Raw genomic sequence first — 19511 nt, 5'->3', positions numbered from 1 at the left:
TCCTTCACAGCGCAGTCCTTCCAGCTCTTTCTCGCTTGTCTCCTCCTCGGGTCCTATCCTTTGCTTCATCCTGCACTTTTGTCTATTTTTGCATCCACTTTGAGCTTGTCAGCGAGTATGTGACTGTGTTGCCCTGCAATCATTGTCTGAGGGTCATCATTTAGCAGCAGACAGCAAAAAAAAACAAACACAACTGAGTTGTAAGAGAACAAGTTGCATCTCTTGAATTGTGTGTACAGCTGCAGGTAAATTCATCTGTAAGCACATCCACAGGCTGTATATGCTGTATATACTGTAGGAAGTATTGATCCCCATGAATTCATAGCAGTCATATCTCGCCCGGCTTAATAGGAAATCCTCAGCTGTGCTTAACACTTTTTCTTCTTCCTGAAGGCAGTTCAACAAGACAGAGCGGCATTCTCAGGCGGAATTGAAAACCCTGGGAATGGCTCCTATCATACAATGACTACAGGCCTGTGTTTGTGGAGTCGTGATGGAGAGGGGACATGTTTTGTGGACAATGTTGATTCTTCTCTCCCCGTCGTCAGTTTTCTTACTGAGGCTTATCCGACCCTGCTGGCTCGCCACGCCGGAGCTCTCGTGGCATCTGGAAGGTGCGATACGGAGCATGTGCGTGCCCACGAGCGCGATTGTTTTTTCTCAGGAGAGACGGCTGCAGAGAGAAAACTTTACACCCACAGAGTGAGAGAGACAAGTGTCTGTCTGGTAAGGTGAGCATGTCTGCCACCGTATGTGTGTTCGTGTGGGCATGCGAGAGAGAGAGGGAGAGAGAGAGTTGCGTTTCCCCATGGGAGATTAAGCCTGGGCATAGCATCCACTGAAAAACTCTCATTTCTCCTTTCGATAAGAAGGGAATTGAGTCTCTATTTCGGTCCCAACCACCTACAGAGAAAACCGCAAGAGAATGCTACACTCGAGTTTCTCAGCACAGGTTCAGATCCGTTTCTCCTCACACAAACATACCGCTATAATCTCCTGCCATTTACAGTCCGACATATATTCTATTCAAACCACTAATCCCCATTCCTGAAAAAAACTTTAGCAAAGTGAAGTGCTCTTCACTCACACAGGCATTATGTGACTCTTTTGTTCATATTTTATTGTTTACTGGAGGTTTGCTCTGTGAATTTGATTAGATTTGGAGCAAATCTGGCCTTCATGATGTATAATTTAAGATGGATCCATGTATGTACATTTGTTATTATTTTGTAAAGGCATAAAATAAGTCTATAATAAACTGTAAATGCTCACGTTCTTTTCTTTTGTTCACAGCGGTTTGTGGTCTGGGGAACTCCAGAGGTAACATGTATAAATGGTGCTTATATGCTTTTAACAAAGCGACAATGTGTGCAATTAAAGCATACTTAATTCAGCTTCTAGGCATGATTTCCCAGAGAGAGCAGAGTGTGATATGATTAAAGACACAGTGGAATTAAAAACCCTATTTGCCAAGTTTTAATCCTGTCACCATGTGCTATTTTGTTCACTCATCTCTGTGACGTGATAAATAAATGTCAAAAAATAACAAGAATTTTGAGTATTTTTAAAGCAAAACCCTTGTCACTCTTGGTACTGATAAAGTATTTTTTGTGTATGTTCCTTGCATATTTTACTGAACATGTTTAACTCACTTTAATCTGCACAGCGATCTATAAAATGCAAATATGGTGCACATTTATTAAGTTAATTTTAAAAGACTGCTTACGCCCCAGGTGTTATTAAGTGGGTTCCAGAAGAACAATTTCTACTATTTGAATGAGCCTTTCTCACAGAAGATATTATGATATGTCATAGTTGGACAAGCACAGGTGCTGCTGATAACAATGGCTCTGTTCTATTCAAGTGTTACACTGTGCATCATGCCAGGAGCTTGAAATCAAAACAGCTAAATGGAATTAAGCCATCACTAATTTCATCATTAACACTTGTGCTTTTCCTACTGTGACAAGTCAGAAATGTAAAAAAAAAAAAAAGGCCTATTCCAAGAAGTTAACTCGGTAACAGCATGTGTACTGGCACTGTTTTAATGAAAAGTTTCATTGAGGAAATTTGGTTTTTTGTCCAACCTACACCAGTCATTTCAATCTGTGATGCCATTCAACAACAAAAATCTTGTCAGACACGATCTTTCAGAAAAATAAAGGTTAATAGATGTGGATGTTAATATCTAGATTTTGTCTCCTACATTTTTAGGGAGTCGTACTATTTTGTCTCATATAGTTTTTTTGGGAAGTCCATCTATTTTTGTCATTTTTTTAAAGCTATTTTGTCTCCTACAGTTTTTTAGAAGTCATTTGAATCTTTACCCTAAGTGGTTCTTGGCAGTGTTCAAGTATGGCCGGCTTAATAGAACTAGAAACCACAAAGGCGGGGAGTAAAACACATGGCCTTTAACGTCCACCTCCTGTCATGGTGTCAGAAGATTACTTGACCCGCTGTTCGCACTAACAGCGCCTCAGCCACCAGGCCTGCCAGGCTACAGCTGTGTGCTGCACGGAACAAGCTGCGTTTCCACGTTGGAACTGTCCTGCCTTGTTAAAATTGGGGCAGGAGATTGGTGCAACAGCTGGGTAAATGCCAGATACCACCACTTGGCTGAGCAATTTATGGATCGCGGTGCTGCTGACTGCCTGCTGCTTTGAAAGCAATAAGAAAGGGGGGTGGAGGGTACACATCTGGCCAATCAGAGCTGCATACAGAGGGCTTTGCAGTCACAATGTGTCGTATAAAAGTGGAGTAAGGGATATAGCAGTATAGCAGTTTCTAGGCTGCACTTTGTTTTTGGATACCAAGTACAATGAAGACAGAACTCCCTGAGTTGACTCACCATTTCCAGGCTCACACTCCTCCAAATCTTCGTCATCGCTAGGACACTCAGCTGATGCTACCAAGAGGTCATCCGCATTCTGGAGAATCAAAGACAGAAAGCAGAGGAGAGAGTCAGGACAAATTGTACCAGTGGAGATGATACAAAGAGTCTCAGGCAGCCACAGTGAAGTCTTTGGCTCCTCTGATAGCTACTCACACACAACCAGTGCAAACAGCAGAGACAAACTTCAAAAATCTTTATCGTTGTTATTCAACATCTTCCAAAAAGAAAATGGTGGGGGTTTATCACCAGAATTGATTTAAGGGCTGTGCATTCTCTCTGTTATTATTCTGCGGCCTGTCCATAGTCATTTATTAATTTGGCCTAGTGATCAGGCTTCAGTTTCCCTGCAATATCTCTATCAAACATGCACTTACATTTCTATTTTAACCATGCAATCAATCAGCTGCTCTACTTTTCCTGACTCCATATAAAACAGCAAATTGTTGGATCAATTAAAATGTGCACTTCTTGAAATTGAACACCCCGGGCATCAATAAATGCCCACGGCAGGGTGTGTTTGTGGCTATAATCCAATGTCTTGCTGGCTGAATGTCAGATGTCTGCATCAGCCTCCTGCAGTTGTCACAGTTGTAATATAGTGCAACATCTGTGACACACTTGTAAACCCTGATTCAAGTTTCCCTCCGCCTCCGAACATCCAGAACAGCCCACAACATGATCTCTGAGTGTAATTTATCAGATAAAGAAGTGTCACATGAGGCCCACTAACCCAGTATACTGAGAAACGCTGGAGGAGAGCTGGAGGAGTGGCTCCAAACTCCACTGTGACCTGGTCTGAACTTTTCTCATCACTTTCCAAGTTGAATCCCAAGGAGACAACTTGAAACTGTCTCGCATCCATCCAGATGAATCAGAGAGAGCACAAACACCTGGGAGTGCTTTCCACTTAAGACAGTAGCAGCAAGAGTGTAGCTTGTGATCTTAGTTTTATAACACTCTGACACCAAATTTGGGTCAGAGCGAGACAAGTGATGACTCTGACTGTTTCATGGAAACCAGGAGTATCCAAGCGGTGAAGAGAAGGAAAAATCAGGCCCCCCACACACACACACATCAAAAGGTAGATCTTTTATTCTAAGCATCAAAGTGCATTATTCTACCATGATCAAAGCTGCGGCGCGGCGGGTAGCTCAGAGCTTTTGGAGAAATTGAAATTTCTGTTTCCGCTCGCTTGCTTTCCGCCACCCTGGCCTGTCTCCTGCTGTCTGCACTGTGTCTTGGCGGGTGCTGGAGATATTCATTAGAGCTCCATAACTCCTGTTGGCTTTGCCCATCGCGATATTTAGAGTGCTATTACTATGTTTGCTCTAGCACAAAATTACACAGGATGGATTATTAACTACCCAAAGGACTGGATATATATATATATGACTAGAGGTTAATTTCAAATGTACTTTTCAGCAGATGAGTGATTCACATTATACGGCTGTAATCTATAATGCTACGAAACTGGTGTGTCTTCTACCGAGAGCCCATTTGTTCTAAATGTCATTATCCCAAAAACAAATGCCCATTGCTCAGAGGTCCAGTTCATCCAAAAAATACACATTTCCTGCAGTTAAGACAACAAATCGCCACTTTATATGTTCTTATTATGTTTTTGTAAATCATGGAACTGTTGTGATGAATGTGTTGTGATGTTTAGACCAATAAAAACACTTATCTAGGGTTAGAAAAAGAACATGTTAAACACCCACATTTGGGACCAGTAAGTCAAGAACCACTGAGAAACACTGAAGGGTCAGTAAAAACACAGTGACTGGTGGCTCAAATGCCACGCTGTTTGATGTTTTGAGGAACGGGCAATTTTTTTGGGAAATTTTTTGGACTGATAAGGCTTTGGAATTTGGGTTTGTTGGAACCAGTTATCCAAAGCTAGCTTTAATATTTCTTTATCTGATTTCACATTTTGGTAATTGAGGATGATACCCAACTCAAATAATTCATTTCCTGTAATATACTGTATATTTGGACTGACTGGCAGAATGTATGTTTGGTGTAACTCAAACTGCATTGAGCTCCTGAGCAGCCACATAACCAGAGGCTACATAAAGCGATGCCTAAATAAAGGCTTTGTGTCTGTGTTATTTGAAGCCACTATATGTGGGATTTTGATTTTGAATCTTATTTGGTTCCAGACCTCTGAATCACTGTCCGCCTCTCTGGATTTCTTTCATTTCAAATGCTTGTGTTTTGCTCACCAGTGTCAGTTATTCAATGGGAAAAACAAGATCATGAACAAAAAGTGACCAAAAATGGTTACAAAAAAGTAAATAAGCATGTATAAGACTGACACAGCCAAAAACACCTCTTATACTGGTGTGTTTCTTTTAACAACATGGCAAACATTTACTGCTCTCACATTAACTACATTGTCCCTGTGTGCTTCTGACAGGATGGAAACCACAAACACCATTAACTACATTTACATGCACACCAATATTCCAAATACAATATTCTGAATTGGATATGGTTCTTAAACAGATTATTCTGTTTGGATATTACAAATAAGGCCTTTCCTTTTTTTTACAAATTCTGCATTTTCCAATTCATGTGGGATATGCCACTATGTCACAGTTTAAAAGTGCTTACATTTCTATAGATTAAAAATGCAACATTAGGTCTTAACAACACAACATTGCATATTAAAAAAAGAGGAATCCAAAGACATTGTGACTAGCTATAAGCACCTTACTCTTTTAGCCACTTTAATGGACAATGCTGTGTACAGGGTACAGCCTTCTTACACATTTGAAATTTCAAAATTCCATACTTTTTTCCAGATTTCTCGGTAAAACAATTACAATAATTTGTGACATTTCAGTAAATAGATGTGTATCATGTAAATAAATTATGCAATTAATCTTTTGTTTTCATTTTTCTGAATATGTATGCCATCATGTCACCAAATAATTTCCAGAAGGTTGTAGCTAGGTAATGTAACGCATACAAATGAATTACATACAAAAGACAAAACCCAAATAAAAATTCAGTGCACTGCATTTTATTTTAAGTTGCACAAAATGAAAAAAAAAAAATGTAAATTAAAAAAAAATAACTAGAAAAGGAGGATGAAAAATCAGATTGATCAAATATTCTCAATTTGACGTTTTAGAAAATAGAACAGTGGTAACAGTCTTGGAAACATAAATATTTTCCCATACAATAGTTTCCATTTTCCATACTTTTCCAGACCTGGAAATTTATAAAATCTAATTCTATACTTTTCCATACTTTCCATACTTGCGCAGGAACCCAAAGTGCTGAGTTACACTTAAATTTTAAGTGCAACTCAGCACTTTGTAAAAGAATTGTGTAACATACAGAGTACTCAAATTTGAGCTGTTCACATGAAGTATCTGTCTGACTTAGTGTGAGTTGTATGAGTCGTCTGTTCAGCTATGATGCACACCACCGCTCATGCTTAATACATCCTTTTTCTTCAACTTATTTCAAACTGCTTGTTGCTGTCATAAATATAAAGACACTCTGTGCACCATCGGCTTTTTTCCCAGGACAGAAGAGCAAATGTAAAGGACTTCATACACTGTCTGCTGCTGAACAGTTGTTCAATGTCAATGTAGTCCTCCACCTTTTAAGACCTTTAGCTTAATTTTACTCGACTAGACTGACTGCAGTTTTAAAAGAACGTTTCTTCTTTTTTATTTTGTCTCTTTGTTGAGGGGAAGCAGACAAGCTTGCCAGGCCTTCAACAACACCTCACAAATAAGAACAAAGTCAGAATAAAAATGATCCAGTTACACTTGGACTGTCTGTCTGAATGATCAGGACTCTGTTAGCCAACTCTACACCCAAACAATGCCCTCATGCTTTTGTGGTTGCAGCATAAAATCTTTGATCATTAAAACATGTGGATGAATGACTCATTGGTAATGTCTATTCATTCTCAAGTACATATCTTTAATGCTATTTTGGGCCATTGTGACAAAACACTATGTTCCGCCAGGTACATAATAATAATAAAGAAGAAGCTGTAACAATATATGAATACTAGCTGGAAAATAGATTCTTAGCAATAAAAAGCACTCTAAAGGTGGGAGTCTGCTTTTTTATGACCCGACATAAACGTCAGTCAGTGAATGCAGCGCACATTAAGGCTTGTAACAACAGAAGCAGACAACACTCGACAATACTAAAGTGGTTCCAGATAATTTATCAAACGGGCCCGTCGATGGCTGCCAAGTTCACCTCGCAGACCGTTGCTGTAAGAGCTCGTTATATGCTGATCACGGAGGAATATTTCTGCCAAGAAGTCTGGAGGCCGGAGATATGATATTGAACTGAGCGGATGGTTACATGTGACATGTTAGAGTCAGGTTCCATTGATGTCATCTTTACAGAGAAGGGCGCAGAAACACTAAACCACAGAGCATTTGTCTACATAAGTCATGCCAGCTGAGCAGTCTGGAGACAATGTTGCCTTCAACGGAGCTTTGACCGACCCTTACATCCAAAAAATCTGACTTGCTTGTAATTACATGGCACTGGCCGACTGAAAGAAGTCAAGGAAAACTTCACTTGTCAACAGAGGGGGAATAGTTGGTTAGCTGGGTATCAGTACGCAGTACCTTTAAGGTATCACTAAAATCACATAGTACCAAGTATCAAAAATTACCCAGCCAAACTATACCTGCATTCTTTCCTTTTTGTACTCAGATCTAGGATAAAAAGATTTTGTATTTGTATGGTTTTGCTTGCAGTCAATTACTGCAAGCTTTCTTTAATTTAATGGCCATGTGATTGGCTCACTACTGCAGGAGCTATAACCCACACAGTCTGTGATGTGATGAAGGCAAATACAGTGTATTTTGACAGAAATAGCAGTTCAGTGTTAGGGATGTTAATGGTTAACTGACGATGATATACTGTACAGGTTACAAATGCTGGTCTATGGGTTAATTTTTCGACTGTTTCACATGGGTATGGGAGATGCTAGATAGCTTGATTACTGCTAATAACACTGTCCAGACCCAACAGCGTTACTGTGGAAACATTGTGCTCATCCCCCCTTTTTAGCACTGCCACCACTGTTAGCAGTGACTCAAAGTCTAGTGGCGCTAACAAAATTAACAATGCTTTAAGTATTTCGTGGTTCAAAACGTTGTGCCGACTCTTGTCCAATCAAAGTAGCTGGCTCCAAAAGTTGCTAAAAGTTGCTAGGGGATGTTTTACTTGCACTGCGCATTAGGTAGCATCATAATAACAAAACATTTAAACATTTGGCATGGCGCTCATACTACAGTGCAGCAATTTCTTGCACTTCCAATGCAGTGAGCAAAAGCTTCACCTTAAGCATAGAAATTCACTACAACTGGACTCCCTTCAAGAGCAGCATCTCCTGTCTGTAACACAGCGACTGCACGGCACAAGAGGAGAGAGGGAGAGAAATCTCGTGCTGATGGCAAAGCAGCTGTGGACTATGATCACTGAGCATTATGCGTGGTAATGGATCACAGTATATTTCCGTCTTTTTCATAGTGACCTGAAAAAGTCGCTAAATTTGTCACTTCTTAAAAAATAAAGTTGCCAAAAGAGTATAAAAAGCTGCTAAATATGGCAACAAAGTTGCCAAGCTGGCAACACTGGTTCAAAATTAAGCCACACTGGGGAGAGGTGAGGGGAGAATTGGGCTAAATGTTTCCTCAGCAATGAGTTCGGCCACAGGAATGGTGTAAGCAGCTATAATCACTGAATGAGCAGCACCGCTAGCTAGCTGATGACAGGCATGTTTTCACGTATTGATGTGGATGACCCACTGTCTGTCAGCCACGACAACAGAATATAAAAGTCTAGATTTAACAAAACATCACAAAACATTAAAATTTCACCACCTCTCAATAGATGGGGATTTGAAATGCAGTGCTGTGCTCACTGAGTCAATTGAGCTTGGGACAAAAAGGAAACGCTTCTTGTATTTCGCATCCTTTTTTTCTTAAAAATAAACGGATCAGTTACCTGATAATGGGCAGCCTTTCCAAAGCAAGATTAACCAAAACTGACAGACCTATTCAGTGTGCCAAGATGCCACAAAACATTTGAAATGCTGACTATACTTATAAAAATAAATGCAAAAAAAGAGGGAGGCTTAATTCAGGAAAAACTGTGAATATGAGTAACATGATGAAGTACCTCATCAGACATGGAAAAAACTTCAGAGTGTAGAGCTGCATGTTTGCAAGGCCAAAAAAGGTATCAAATGAAATGCTCTGTTGATACATGAGTAAAAAAACAGTGAACTGTGAACAGGACCACCTTCACAGCTTTTCTCAACTTCAGTCATCAGAGCCCTGCTTTGATGAGGCTCTGCTGAGTGACTTTTTCTATACAAGACGCAGAAAAACAAATTATCAGGAGTTAATGCAAAACCAACATTCCAATTTTCTTTGAACTGGCTGTTTGCAATACAAAATGGCATGAATTGCGCGCTCGTGCCATCAACAACCTCACCTTGACTTCACTCTAATTGGCACTGCTGCGTTCATCCAAAATGAGACAGATAGGACTTTCAAAGGGATGGCTAAGTCTCGAGATGATGATTAAGGGACAGAGAGTGAGCTGGTCTAAATATATTCCGAATGTGCTGATCGCGGGTGTCAGGGACGAGCGCGAGTGGCTTGCCGACTGATCTCGGATAAGCTTCCGTGGACATGAATAGCGCTAATGAACACAACCGAATGAGAGGAATACGCTGGTAATTGGCACCTTGTCTTTGTGTTTCCTGCGACATCACAAAAGTTTGTTGGACAGTTGGAGATGTTAAAGAGGGCTGCTTTCAAGTAGCTACAGTACAAAGTCATTACAGTAATACAGAAATAGCTGACATACTGTAATCTACATCAAAAATGCTTCCAATCATGATCTGGATCTTTAAAATGCTTTGCAGCATGGACTTTTTGCTCAACACACAGCTTTTAGCTAATGATACCGGCCATGTACTGGAGCAGATCTCCCTTTGGAACACATGGAGCCTGTTATTAGGCCTTTTTATGAGAGTAGTGGGCCTGGATAACCCGCTTCCTCCATCCACCACTATGTGGGCAACAGTGCTTCCCTACTGTTTGCTAATTGTTACTTAGAACGATGGCGACTGCTACCTTTAGCACATGGGGATAATCATAAGGCCATAAATCTTAGCCTTTCACATGCGAGGAGAGTCATAAATATAAGTTTATGGCGCCTGAAGTTGTTGTTGTGTTGCTGCCGTCCCTCCCCTCCTCCAGCCTTTGTTGATCTCTCTCAATGTACTGCAATTTCCAGCAGCCTACCACGTCTGGGGTTTAGTCAGCCGTATCTTCTTAGAGCAAATCAAAATTGCAGTGTTGATTGGTCTAATAGGAGCGGCCACACAAAGCTGTTATGTGACTCCCTCTCAGGCTGAGGAGCTGTTTGAACATCCGAATGTGGCACACAAAACAGCGCTCTGAGGATGTGACTGTTTGACCTTGCAGTTGACGTCGTATTTCTTTTGAAATGTGCATTAACTGGTCCAAGAGGGGAGCCATCTGGGTACTTGGCTACGCTGTTTATTCTTTCAAATACTGTTTTCAGCACTTTTTTTTGAAACAACTTTAGAAAGGCAATTAAAAGTAACTGCACCAAAATATCTCTGACTCAAACGCCTCCTTCTTTTAGCTACGGTTTGTTTTTTGCTTCTCAGTGTGAGTCGTCAGGGTTTCCCACACATTCATTTATGGCATACTGCCACTATTAAAACATCTACTGCCACGTATTGATTTTATAGATTTGGAGTTGGAACATTCATTAGGATTTAGGCTTGGGCAGTACCATGGTCTTACAGTACACCAGGGGGATTTAAAAATCCTGAAGGTATGTTTTTCAACATTTTCATCATAAATACAGGTACTCCTCTTTCTATTAAACTCATTATAGGTAGTGCACAGTGCGCAACACCAGAGCTCAGTCTCCCATCTCTACTGGTGGACAGGCAACTGGCCTGAAAGACACCACAACACCTAGTGGCAGAGGGATAAGCTAAAGGGCTGTAAACAGCCAGCAGCCAGCAATGGCAAACACTGACCGTGGCGAATAATGGCATGTTTTTTTACAACTGACTTGGTAAATTACAGATTTATTTCGAACAAACCGGAACTGGTGATTGCTGGAACAATGGACTTACTCACTAGATTACTAGCACAAGTTACCAGAACGGTTTGGGTGAGTTTCATTTTTGTCAAGGTTGAATAAAATCTGTTTTGTGATTAAATATATTGAGGCAAGTCAGTCTTCCATGATCGAGAGAAAGTTGAATTCAAAATGTGTGCAGTTGTATTTCCCTGTTTAATAAGAACAAAAGGTGTAAGGAAATAACTTTTCCTTGACATTTGATGGGTTTCTGTTGTGTATTAATTAGTCTGAAAAGCCAAAAGTGAGTAGCACACTCGCCACTGAAAATCCCAATGAAAGTTCAGGAGGGAATGAAACATTACATACTCCCCAAGCCAATTAGGAACGCTATGGTTATTCATTGCACGGGGCAGCACAGCTACTCCAGGCACAGACGAAGCAGCAAAATGTCTGGGGCAGTGAAAGTCAAACTTAAAGTTTGCTTTCACTTGCTTCTTACATCCATTGATCTGATCAGCTCTTTTCAAGTGACAGATCAATTATCCACCCCAACGGCCCCGCAAAAAGGTCCAAATTTAGAGACGGAACACAGAATGATAATAAAAGGGACACATAGACAAGATTAAAAAATGGGAAGTTTGATAACTTAGCATCCCTCAGCCCCCATAGTAAGCTGAGGGATAACTGTCCAGGGGAACTCATGACAGATTCTGCCTGTGCTGCGTTAATGGACCAAAAAACATCTAAATTTAGAGAGGGGACACAGATTGATATAATCAACAGCTGCCTCAGTTAGATTTTAGTCCTGTGAGAAACACTGATAATGTAAACAAGCTCACATCACAAACTTGTAACGGCTCACCTGTGTGACACTGTCCCTCATGGTTGGCGAGCGCTGTTTCCGGGTGGTGGTTGTGGCCATAGTCGTTGTTGTCTCCATGATTGTGGTGGACATATCAGCCAGCGGGGTGGTGGAGGTGGTGTCAGTGGTGAGCACCGAGGGCATGTCGCCCACCAGCCGCAGGTTGCCCTGGGTCTGGACGTTGGGGTCGCCCTCAGCTGCCAGTTTGAGCACCTGCAGGCCGTTGTAGTATAGACCTGAGATCTGCCCCTGGAAGTGGCGCCCCTTCTCTCCACCGCCACCGATTTTGATGAACGCCTGGCTGTTGAAGATGGTCAACTGGCGACCTGATATGTGAGAGATAAGGAAGATGAAGAAGTGATGAAGAAGGCAGAGGAAGTGGAAGTGAGAGAAACCATGGGAAGAGGGAAGAAAAAAGAGAAAGGGCAAAGAATACAAATCAGTCATGGTCTCTAGGTTAGCTTGCACATGAAACACAGTAATACAGGAGCTCAAAAGCAGAGAGACAGGGGAGATAGAGGGACTGTTTCAATCATGTGGGATTTCCTGGGCAACACTTTAGGGAGATTGGACCCTGGTTTGCTGTGGGTGCAGCCATTATAGGGCTAGGCACGTGCCACATTCTCAGAAAAAGCCAGCCTGAATCTGGCAGTCAAATAAATTGCGGGGGCAGTTGCGGCTTGACCCTGAGACTGAAGGTTCACAGTGAAATGCATCTAATTTGCCCTGAGATGGAATATATTAGAACAATGCTGGGACTGTGTCATTGACCTCCAATGCACCTGAGCTGCACAATGATAAAGTACCTCAGCCTGCGGAAAAAAATGTCGCCCCGCTCCGCCATCCAACGGAGGAAAATAAGATCCTCATTGGAAGGAAATGTTTAATTCAGCAGGGGCTCTCCCTCTCCGCGGTCATTATCATTCATTGGGATGGATAGATGGATGAAGGGAGGATAGGGTCGACCATTTAACCAGGGTCCAATACTAATGTGTTACCAGGACTTGTGGTGAAGGGGTGGAGAGGGGGCAGTCTAACAGGTGTAGTTTTTCTTGCTGTATTTTCCTTGGCTGACGGTTATTTATATATATATATATATATATATATATATATATATATACACTTTTTTAGCCCATATTTGCATCTCCTAGGGGACATCCCATCATACCACTTCAACTGAACTTTGACCCTTATTATGAGTCATGTGGATATGAAGAGAGATGGACCGTTGAGGGAGAGGGGTATTGTTGCTGGATACTGTTGGACGGATGTGGGTTAAAAACAGACCCGATGAGGTAATTACTTTGAGTAGAAGCCAAAGAGCTTTTATGGATAAATCAATGGGTGTAAGGAAAGAGGGAGTGTGTTTGTTTGTGAAAGAGATACTACACTAATGTGCGCATGTGAGTGCAAAATATAGACTCTCCAGAGAAGCTGTACAACTGAAATGAGACCCCTCTGGCCTTATAGGACTGAGTGGATTCATGTATGCACATTTGTTCCTCAGTGGATATGTTTGCACATTTGCAACTCATGCACATGTCTTTTGTTGAAACTGGCTTCTTTGTGTGCAATTACATTTAATGATGACGAATGAATATCTTTTGAATGTTGCTGTTGTTTTCTCTGTGGGATTGAAAGCCAGCACTCATCAGCGTTGAGACTCCAGGGACAGGCCCGGGTCCCATTTGTTTTCAATTAAGAGAGCTGAAAGGGTGCTTCATCACTATAATTATGATTCACTATCACACTATATGGGTGCACTTGTTCTGACATATGTGTAACACCCAGGTGGGTGGGACTATCAGACAAATAATGTATATTAATGCATGTGTGTGTGTGGGTGTGAAACCCCATGTGCACTGCATGTGTATATCTGAGGGTTTTTTGCACAAGTGCTGTGGAGATACATTTATTCCGCTGAGATGGGCTATTACATGTGTCATCCCATTATCAGATCATTAGGCCCATCACGGTCCCACAAGGGACTCGGCTCCTGTCCCTTAACTTCATAATGATGAGACTTAATGTCTGGCATATGCACTGTTGACATAATAGCTGAGTCTCACTCTATTATCTCATCACTGAGCATTTTTTGGTGAGAGAGGGATTTGAAAGAAATACTTCACCTACAAAATGATCATTTTGATATTAGATATTAAATATACTGTTACCTTGAATTCATGAAAAAGAACTGTTTTTCCCCACATACCTTCACAGTGAACAGAGAATCCAAAAATAATGAACATATTTGATGAATTGGAGTAAATTGGGGCCGGGTTTAACAACAGCAAAACTATATCAAAACATCTGTTTACAAACTCTCACTCAACTCCTGCAGTATAAGGGCTCATTTATGCTCAACGTTAGATACAGAGACGGATTTTTGCATGTTGTCTGAAGGCCTCCAGATAATTACATTACTGGGAGAATGCAATGAATCAATAATATACAAGAAAAAATAATAAAAAGAATTCCCTGTCCATGTCAGAATGTCTATAATGGCTGAACAGATTACAAACGCCTACACGCTGCCTCCTTTTGAAAGTACAATATAACGACCTTTTCCACTGTCACGCTGTGTATTGTTTTCCGAAACTTTTGATGCTACCTTTTAGTTCCATCTATTGGCTGTATCTAATCCATCATAAAGGATGCATGTAATTATAAGGACAGTGACATTCACATTTGGAGCATAAATAAGTCTTAAGTCTCATTTATCCTGTCGTATGCTCTGTATTTCTGCCTATCCAGGCATGCTCAGGGTATGCTACCTATAGGCGTTATAGAAAAATGCATGTTTTTGGTAAGTACTAAGCATACGACTTGATAACTGAGACTGGGGTTTTACTGCACAAGCTGTGTGACAGTTTGTAAACAGATGGCTTGATGTTTTTTTGCTATCATTCAACATGGACCCCATTAACTTCAATTCATAAAGAATGTTCACCACTTATGGATTCTCCGTTCACTGTGGATGCATGCAAGATAAACAAAGTTTTCCTCACAAATTAAGTGCAACATAGAGTGGGTAACTGATATACAAATGATCATTTTGCAAGGGAAGTATTCCTTAAAAAAAGGAATGGCGAAAGATGGGAGGGACAGATTATCAAATTACGGACACCATTGAGGAAAATACAGGAGAATAACCACACTTGTGTACATACTCAGAGAACCTTGAAACATCACACTTTAAAATGCACATTAGCAGGCTCAGTCCACCTTACGCCCCCCTGTATCACTCTTCCAGTGTCCTTGACAAGAGGACACATACATACACACCCACACATCAGCCCAGAGGGTCTCCCATTTGAAGCAGCCCCAGTCGGCCCCCACTCTCCAGTAAAGGGTCATGAAATGAGGAAAAGTTGAAGATACAAATCATCATCAATTCTCCTGAAGTCCTCTTGGTTTACCAAACAGCTCAAGTTCCTTTACAACAACACCCGACTCTCCCTGTGTGTGAGCAGCAGCTCTGAGCCAGATCTATTCAGACGGGACAGTTTACTCCTGAGGAGTCGAGTGTATTGGTGTCACAGTTACACCCTGAGCCAGTGACACAGGCAGAAGTAAGCCATATTGACAAGCAGCTTATGATTATGATGCAGAGTAGGTGGGATTAGTTATACCTCCGGAAGTTGGTGCACATGCAAGTGTCCAAGAGTCTGTCGGGTGACCTATATAATTCTGCATTACAGCTATAAGCATGTGACAATGTCATCTGTCATTTAAAAACAAAAAATAAAAAATACAAGCCTCGAGCACTGGAGAGCATTGTAATGGCCATTTCTGCATCCATCCCATCTGAGACAGAGCCAAAGAAAAGCAGAAAGGTGCCCTCTAGACTAGATGAAGGGAAATCAGTGTTTGTTTTTGGAGCTGTCTGCTCAGGATGAGACTCTAACAGGGCCTGATGAAGTTATTGTTTCAGGGTCTGCCGGGGCAAATCAAAAGTGACATGTGGTTTTAGAGCCAATTTTGGCGGCGGGCGTTAGCAGGGTTGGGTGGAGGGGTGGGCGAAGGTAGAAAAATAAGAAGTCTCTGCATGACATGCAATCACAGCACATAATATGACAGAGCTGGATGTGGTGCTGCAGTAGAGAAGAGTGTGTGCACGTGTGTATAATAACTCACAAAATATGTCAGTGGATTGCCCTTTATGTGTGATAGTTGGCCTTTTCAAAGAGTGTGTGTTTGCCCGGCATTTATTCACATACGCATTTCCTTTTGTGTGTTTGTATGTGTTTTTTGACAGCTTACTGTGTGTGTGCTGTTGACAGCACAGCACACGGGGTTGTTTGCACATTGATGAGGGTCTATTGGACTGGTTTGGTGGGATTAGGTGGCTGCTGCCTCGGAACTCTTCCCAGGGCTCTTAAAGTGCATGCACTTAATTGGGAGAGGCTTGGGATGAGATGATTAAAGCAAATGCAGTCGGTCTTTAGAGTATAAGACAAATTAGGAAGTATACCTCAAAACTGTCTCAGTTGCAAGGCTGTCATATAGACCCTTTTCCACCAGATTTGGTGCATGTATACTGTTTTGTTTTTTTTTAAATAGGAAAACCAGTTTAAAAAGCCAATAGACTACCCATTGCCAGTAGACCAGAGTCATGTACATAGCTTTGTAGAAGATCAGTGTGTCATATTCCACGTCATGGGTGGGTCAGATGAGGTTAGTAAAAAGTGGAAAGCAGCATGGAGGCCCGTGATTTTTTAAAACTTTTTTTTTTTATCTGTTCAGACACTCAGTATTGGTGCACACTAAAGTTAGAAACAAGGATTGTGGCTGCTTGGACAGACACAAACGATGTGGTTTGTGGTGGCCAGTCATTTCATTTTACTGGCATCCAACGAAAAAATAACTTCCAGGATAGCCTAAAAAAACACTATCCCTGCATCACCGTCTTTCTGTCTCTATCATTCCAGCTATCCATCCATCCATTCATTCATCTATCATTCCAACAATCATCCATCAATACATCCATCCATCCTTCCTTCCACTATCATATATCTATCCCTGATACATCAGTCTGTCTATCCGTCCATCCAGCAACCCATCATCTATTGAATTATCAATCATTCATCCATCCAACTATCCATCCATCCATCCATCCACATAAATCTCTGAGAGAAGTTAGCTGTTTTCCTCTTTCAGTTCTGTAACTGTATTTCATGTCCTTGTTTCATTTAAATCCATGTAGTATACTCTGAGAGAATCCACAGGGGAATATGGAAAGCACAAAGTAGCACACAGTGCCCCTCAAATTTGTCACAACAAAGCGGTGTAAAAATAGCTCTGGGTAATGAAGGAATATGCATAGAAACATGCTGAGAACGGAGAGTAAAGCGACATAAAGAAATGGAGGGCCAGCCTAAGGAGAGCTGAGCAATCAGACGTATATTATACGTATAGGCGGATGAATCTTTCCCTCGATTAGTAATTGTGCTTCGGAGCTGCAGTTTGGTGAATTTTTGCTTCTGTCCTACAATTTCAGAACACACACTATCCTGGCTGGGAGAGGTACACTCATTGCAGCTTAAATCGGGCATCTAGGTGGGCAAGACTATTTCTAAAGGCATTATCTTCCACAATCACACCCACCTTTGGTTAGACCAGCCAAAGGAGTTAGTAGCTACTATTGACTATGACTGTTACAGAAACCAATATGTAACATGTAATTGACTTTTCTTTTTTGGTCCTGGCCATAGGGTAGCTCCTGAGTTACTGAACGCCTGAAAGAAAGAGAAGGTAAAGAAAGAAAAGGTTGGACAGGGACTGAGAGAATGGGGACATAAGAGATGACAGGAGCAAGGGAGGGTGACAGACGAGTAGGACAGAGAAAAAGAGAGCCTGCATGAGGACGGAATGTCAAAGAGAGACGGAGCGAGGGCATGGAGGGAGGGGCAGAGGGAGCGGATGACAGACTCGATAAAAAGAACAAGAAGAATCATGCAGTTTAAAGACAGCAGCTGAGGAAGAGAAAGACATACAGTAATACATGGGAGTAAGATGGTAAGAAAGAAGTGGGAGGAAGAATAGTAAGGTAGTGAGAACAATGGTAAAGAAAGCAAATGAGGTACAGGAGAGTGCTTCCCATGTAGAAAATACCGGTGAGTCACCTCCAGCTTCCCTTGCCTCTTTTTCAAATGCAGTCGGCTAATCACATGGTGGTTAAGAAAAGGTTAAATAATATGTACCCGAGGCCATAGCTTCCATATCACTGCATCTGCCAAAATAGATGCACTTAGAGACAAAGTGAGAAAAACTCTTAAATAACATGCTCAGCTCTAGGCCTTTCTGTAGGAAACTTTCAAAAGTACAGACTGTATATTATAGTTATTCATAAAAACATGGTTCTTCATAGTAGATGGTTTTAAAGGATAACAACTGTCTTTTATCAGTAAAAATAACATTGTACTTACAATGTTCATTGCTGCAGATGTTTGAAACATTTCCACATTACTAAAAAGATGTTGGAAAGGGCGAGAAACTTGAAAACCAACTGAAAGAAAGTTAGGCTTCATTTATGTACTTTAGGACTAGAGTGAATTGCTTTTCAAGTATTGTGGGATAGCTGCTCACCATACTGAATAGTGATGAGAAGAAAGGAGAGGGTCAGAATTACCAATAAAGCTCGATAGTGATTCGTCAAAAAAAGTGCCATGCAGTGGTAATACAGGAAGTTTAGACCTTACCAGGTGTGGATAAATGGTTTGTTTGCCTTAAGTGGGCCTACAACCGTAAAACAAGATTGTTATGCTGACTTGTAGATAAAGTGGTTTAGGCAATCTAGACTTCTGGCTGTCTGATAATTTAACTGATTAGGTTTTTTGCTCCGTTAAACCACAGATGTATAAAAAGAACTGGATATAGCATTGGAGTCGGTGCCCTGTTCATTCCAATAAAAGTTGCTCAGCCAAAAACTTGACTTTCTAAAATAAAATTTCCCAGATATACCACATGGGGAGGCCCATAAAGCAAGCACACTAGAGTTACCATGATTAAGCAACTAACTTCCAACAGCCGAACCGCTAACTTTTGGTTTAACCCTCCCCTTATTTGAATGGGAATAAAATGGTTACATCATGCAGCTTTTCTAGACTTTTGAAATGATATCAAAACCAAATGGATCAAATACCATCTATTTCCCTATGTAAAGGCCCAGAAACACCAAACCGACATCAAAGATCTAGCAGTGACAAACGACAAATCTTGCATTGCCTCACATCACCTGTTTCTAAACCAAAAAGTTGCACATGAAAACACCACAGAGACTACAGCCACTTACCAACAAGCATGTGCACTCTATGCCTGCTTGAGAGGAACAACCAAAGCATATACGCTGACTGACCCTCAACGATGGCCCAACATTGACCGACAGCTGACCATCATGGCCTTGAGTCTATGGGAAAAAATCTTTTTGGGCCCAATGGCATAATCTGACGGACCCGGAAGTTACGTAGTTTGGCCTTTATGTAAATTGGCTTCATAGCCCCGTGCTGTTTTCGTTGACTTGTATCAAACTTTATAGCAATGGTGCCCTGTTCCCAGAGCTCAGCAATTACTTTGACTGCAGTGTTATCTTTCTTAGCAGACAGACATGTCCCAAAACAAGATGAAAGT

At 41.2% G+C, this 19511-nt stretch overlaps 1 protein-coding gene across 1 annotated transcript in view; it reads right to left on the bottom strand.

Moving 5' to 3' along the window:
• The window catches only part of nrxn2b (neurexin 2b), a 742597-nt gene that overhangs the window by 13524 nt on the left and 709562 nt on the right, over positions 1-19511 (bottom strand). The window contains exons 19-20 of the mRNA XM_042512007.1: positions 11883-12208; positions 2849-2927 (exon numbers count right to left, since the gene is read on the bottom strand). Coding sequence (XP_042367941.1) covers positions 2849-2927; positions 11883-12208 — 405 coding nt within the window. The remainder of the gene's footprint in view (positions 1-2848; positions 2928-11882; positions 12209-19511) is intronic.

This window comes from Plectropomus leopardus, chromosome 23 (genome assembly GCF_008729295.1).
Source record: "Plectropomus leopardus isolate mb chromosome 23, YSFRI_Pleo_2.0, whole genome shotgun sequence".
In the NCBI taxonomy this organism is placed as follows: Eukaryota; Metazoa; Chordata; class Actinopteri; order Perciformes; family Serranidae; genus Plectropomus; species Plectropomus leopardus.
The sequence above is the reverse complement of the archived record's forward strand: the minus strand, read 5'-3'. Positions and strand labels throughout refer to the sequence as shown.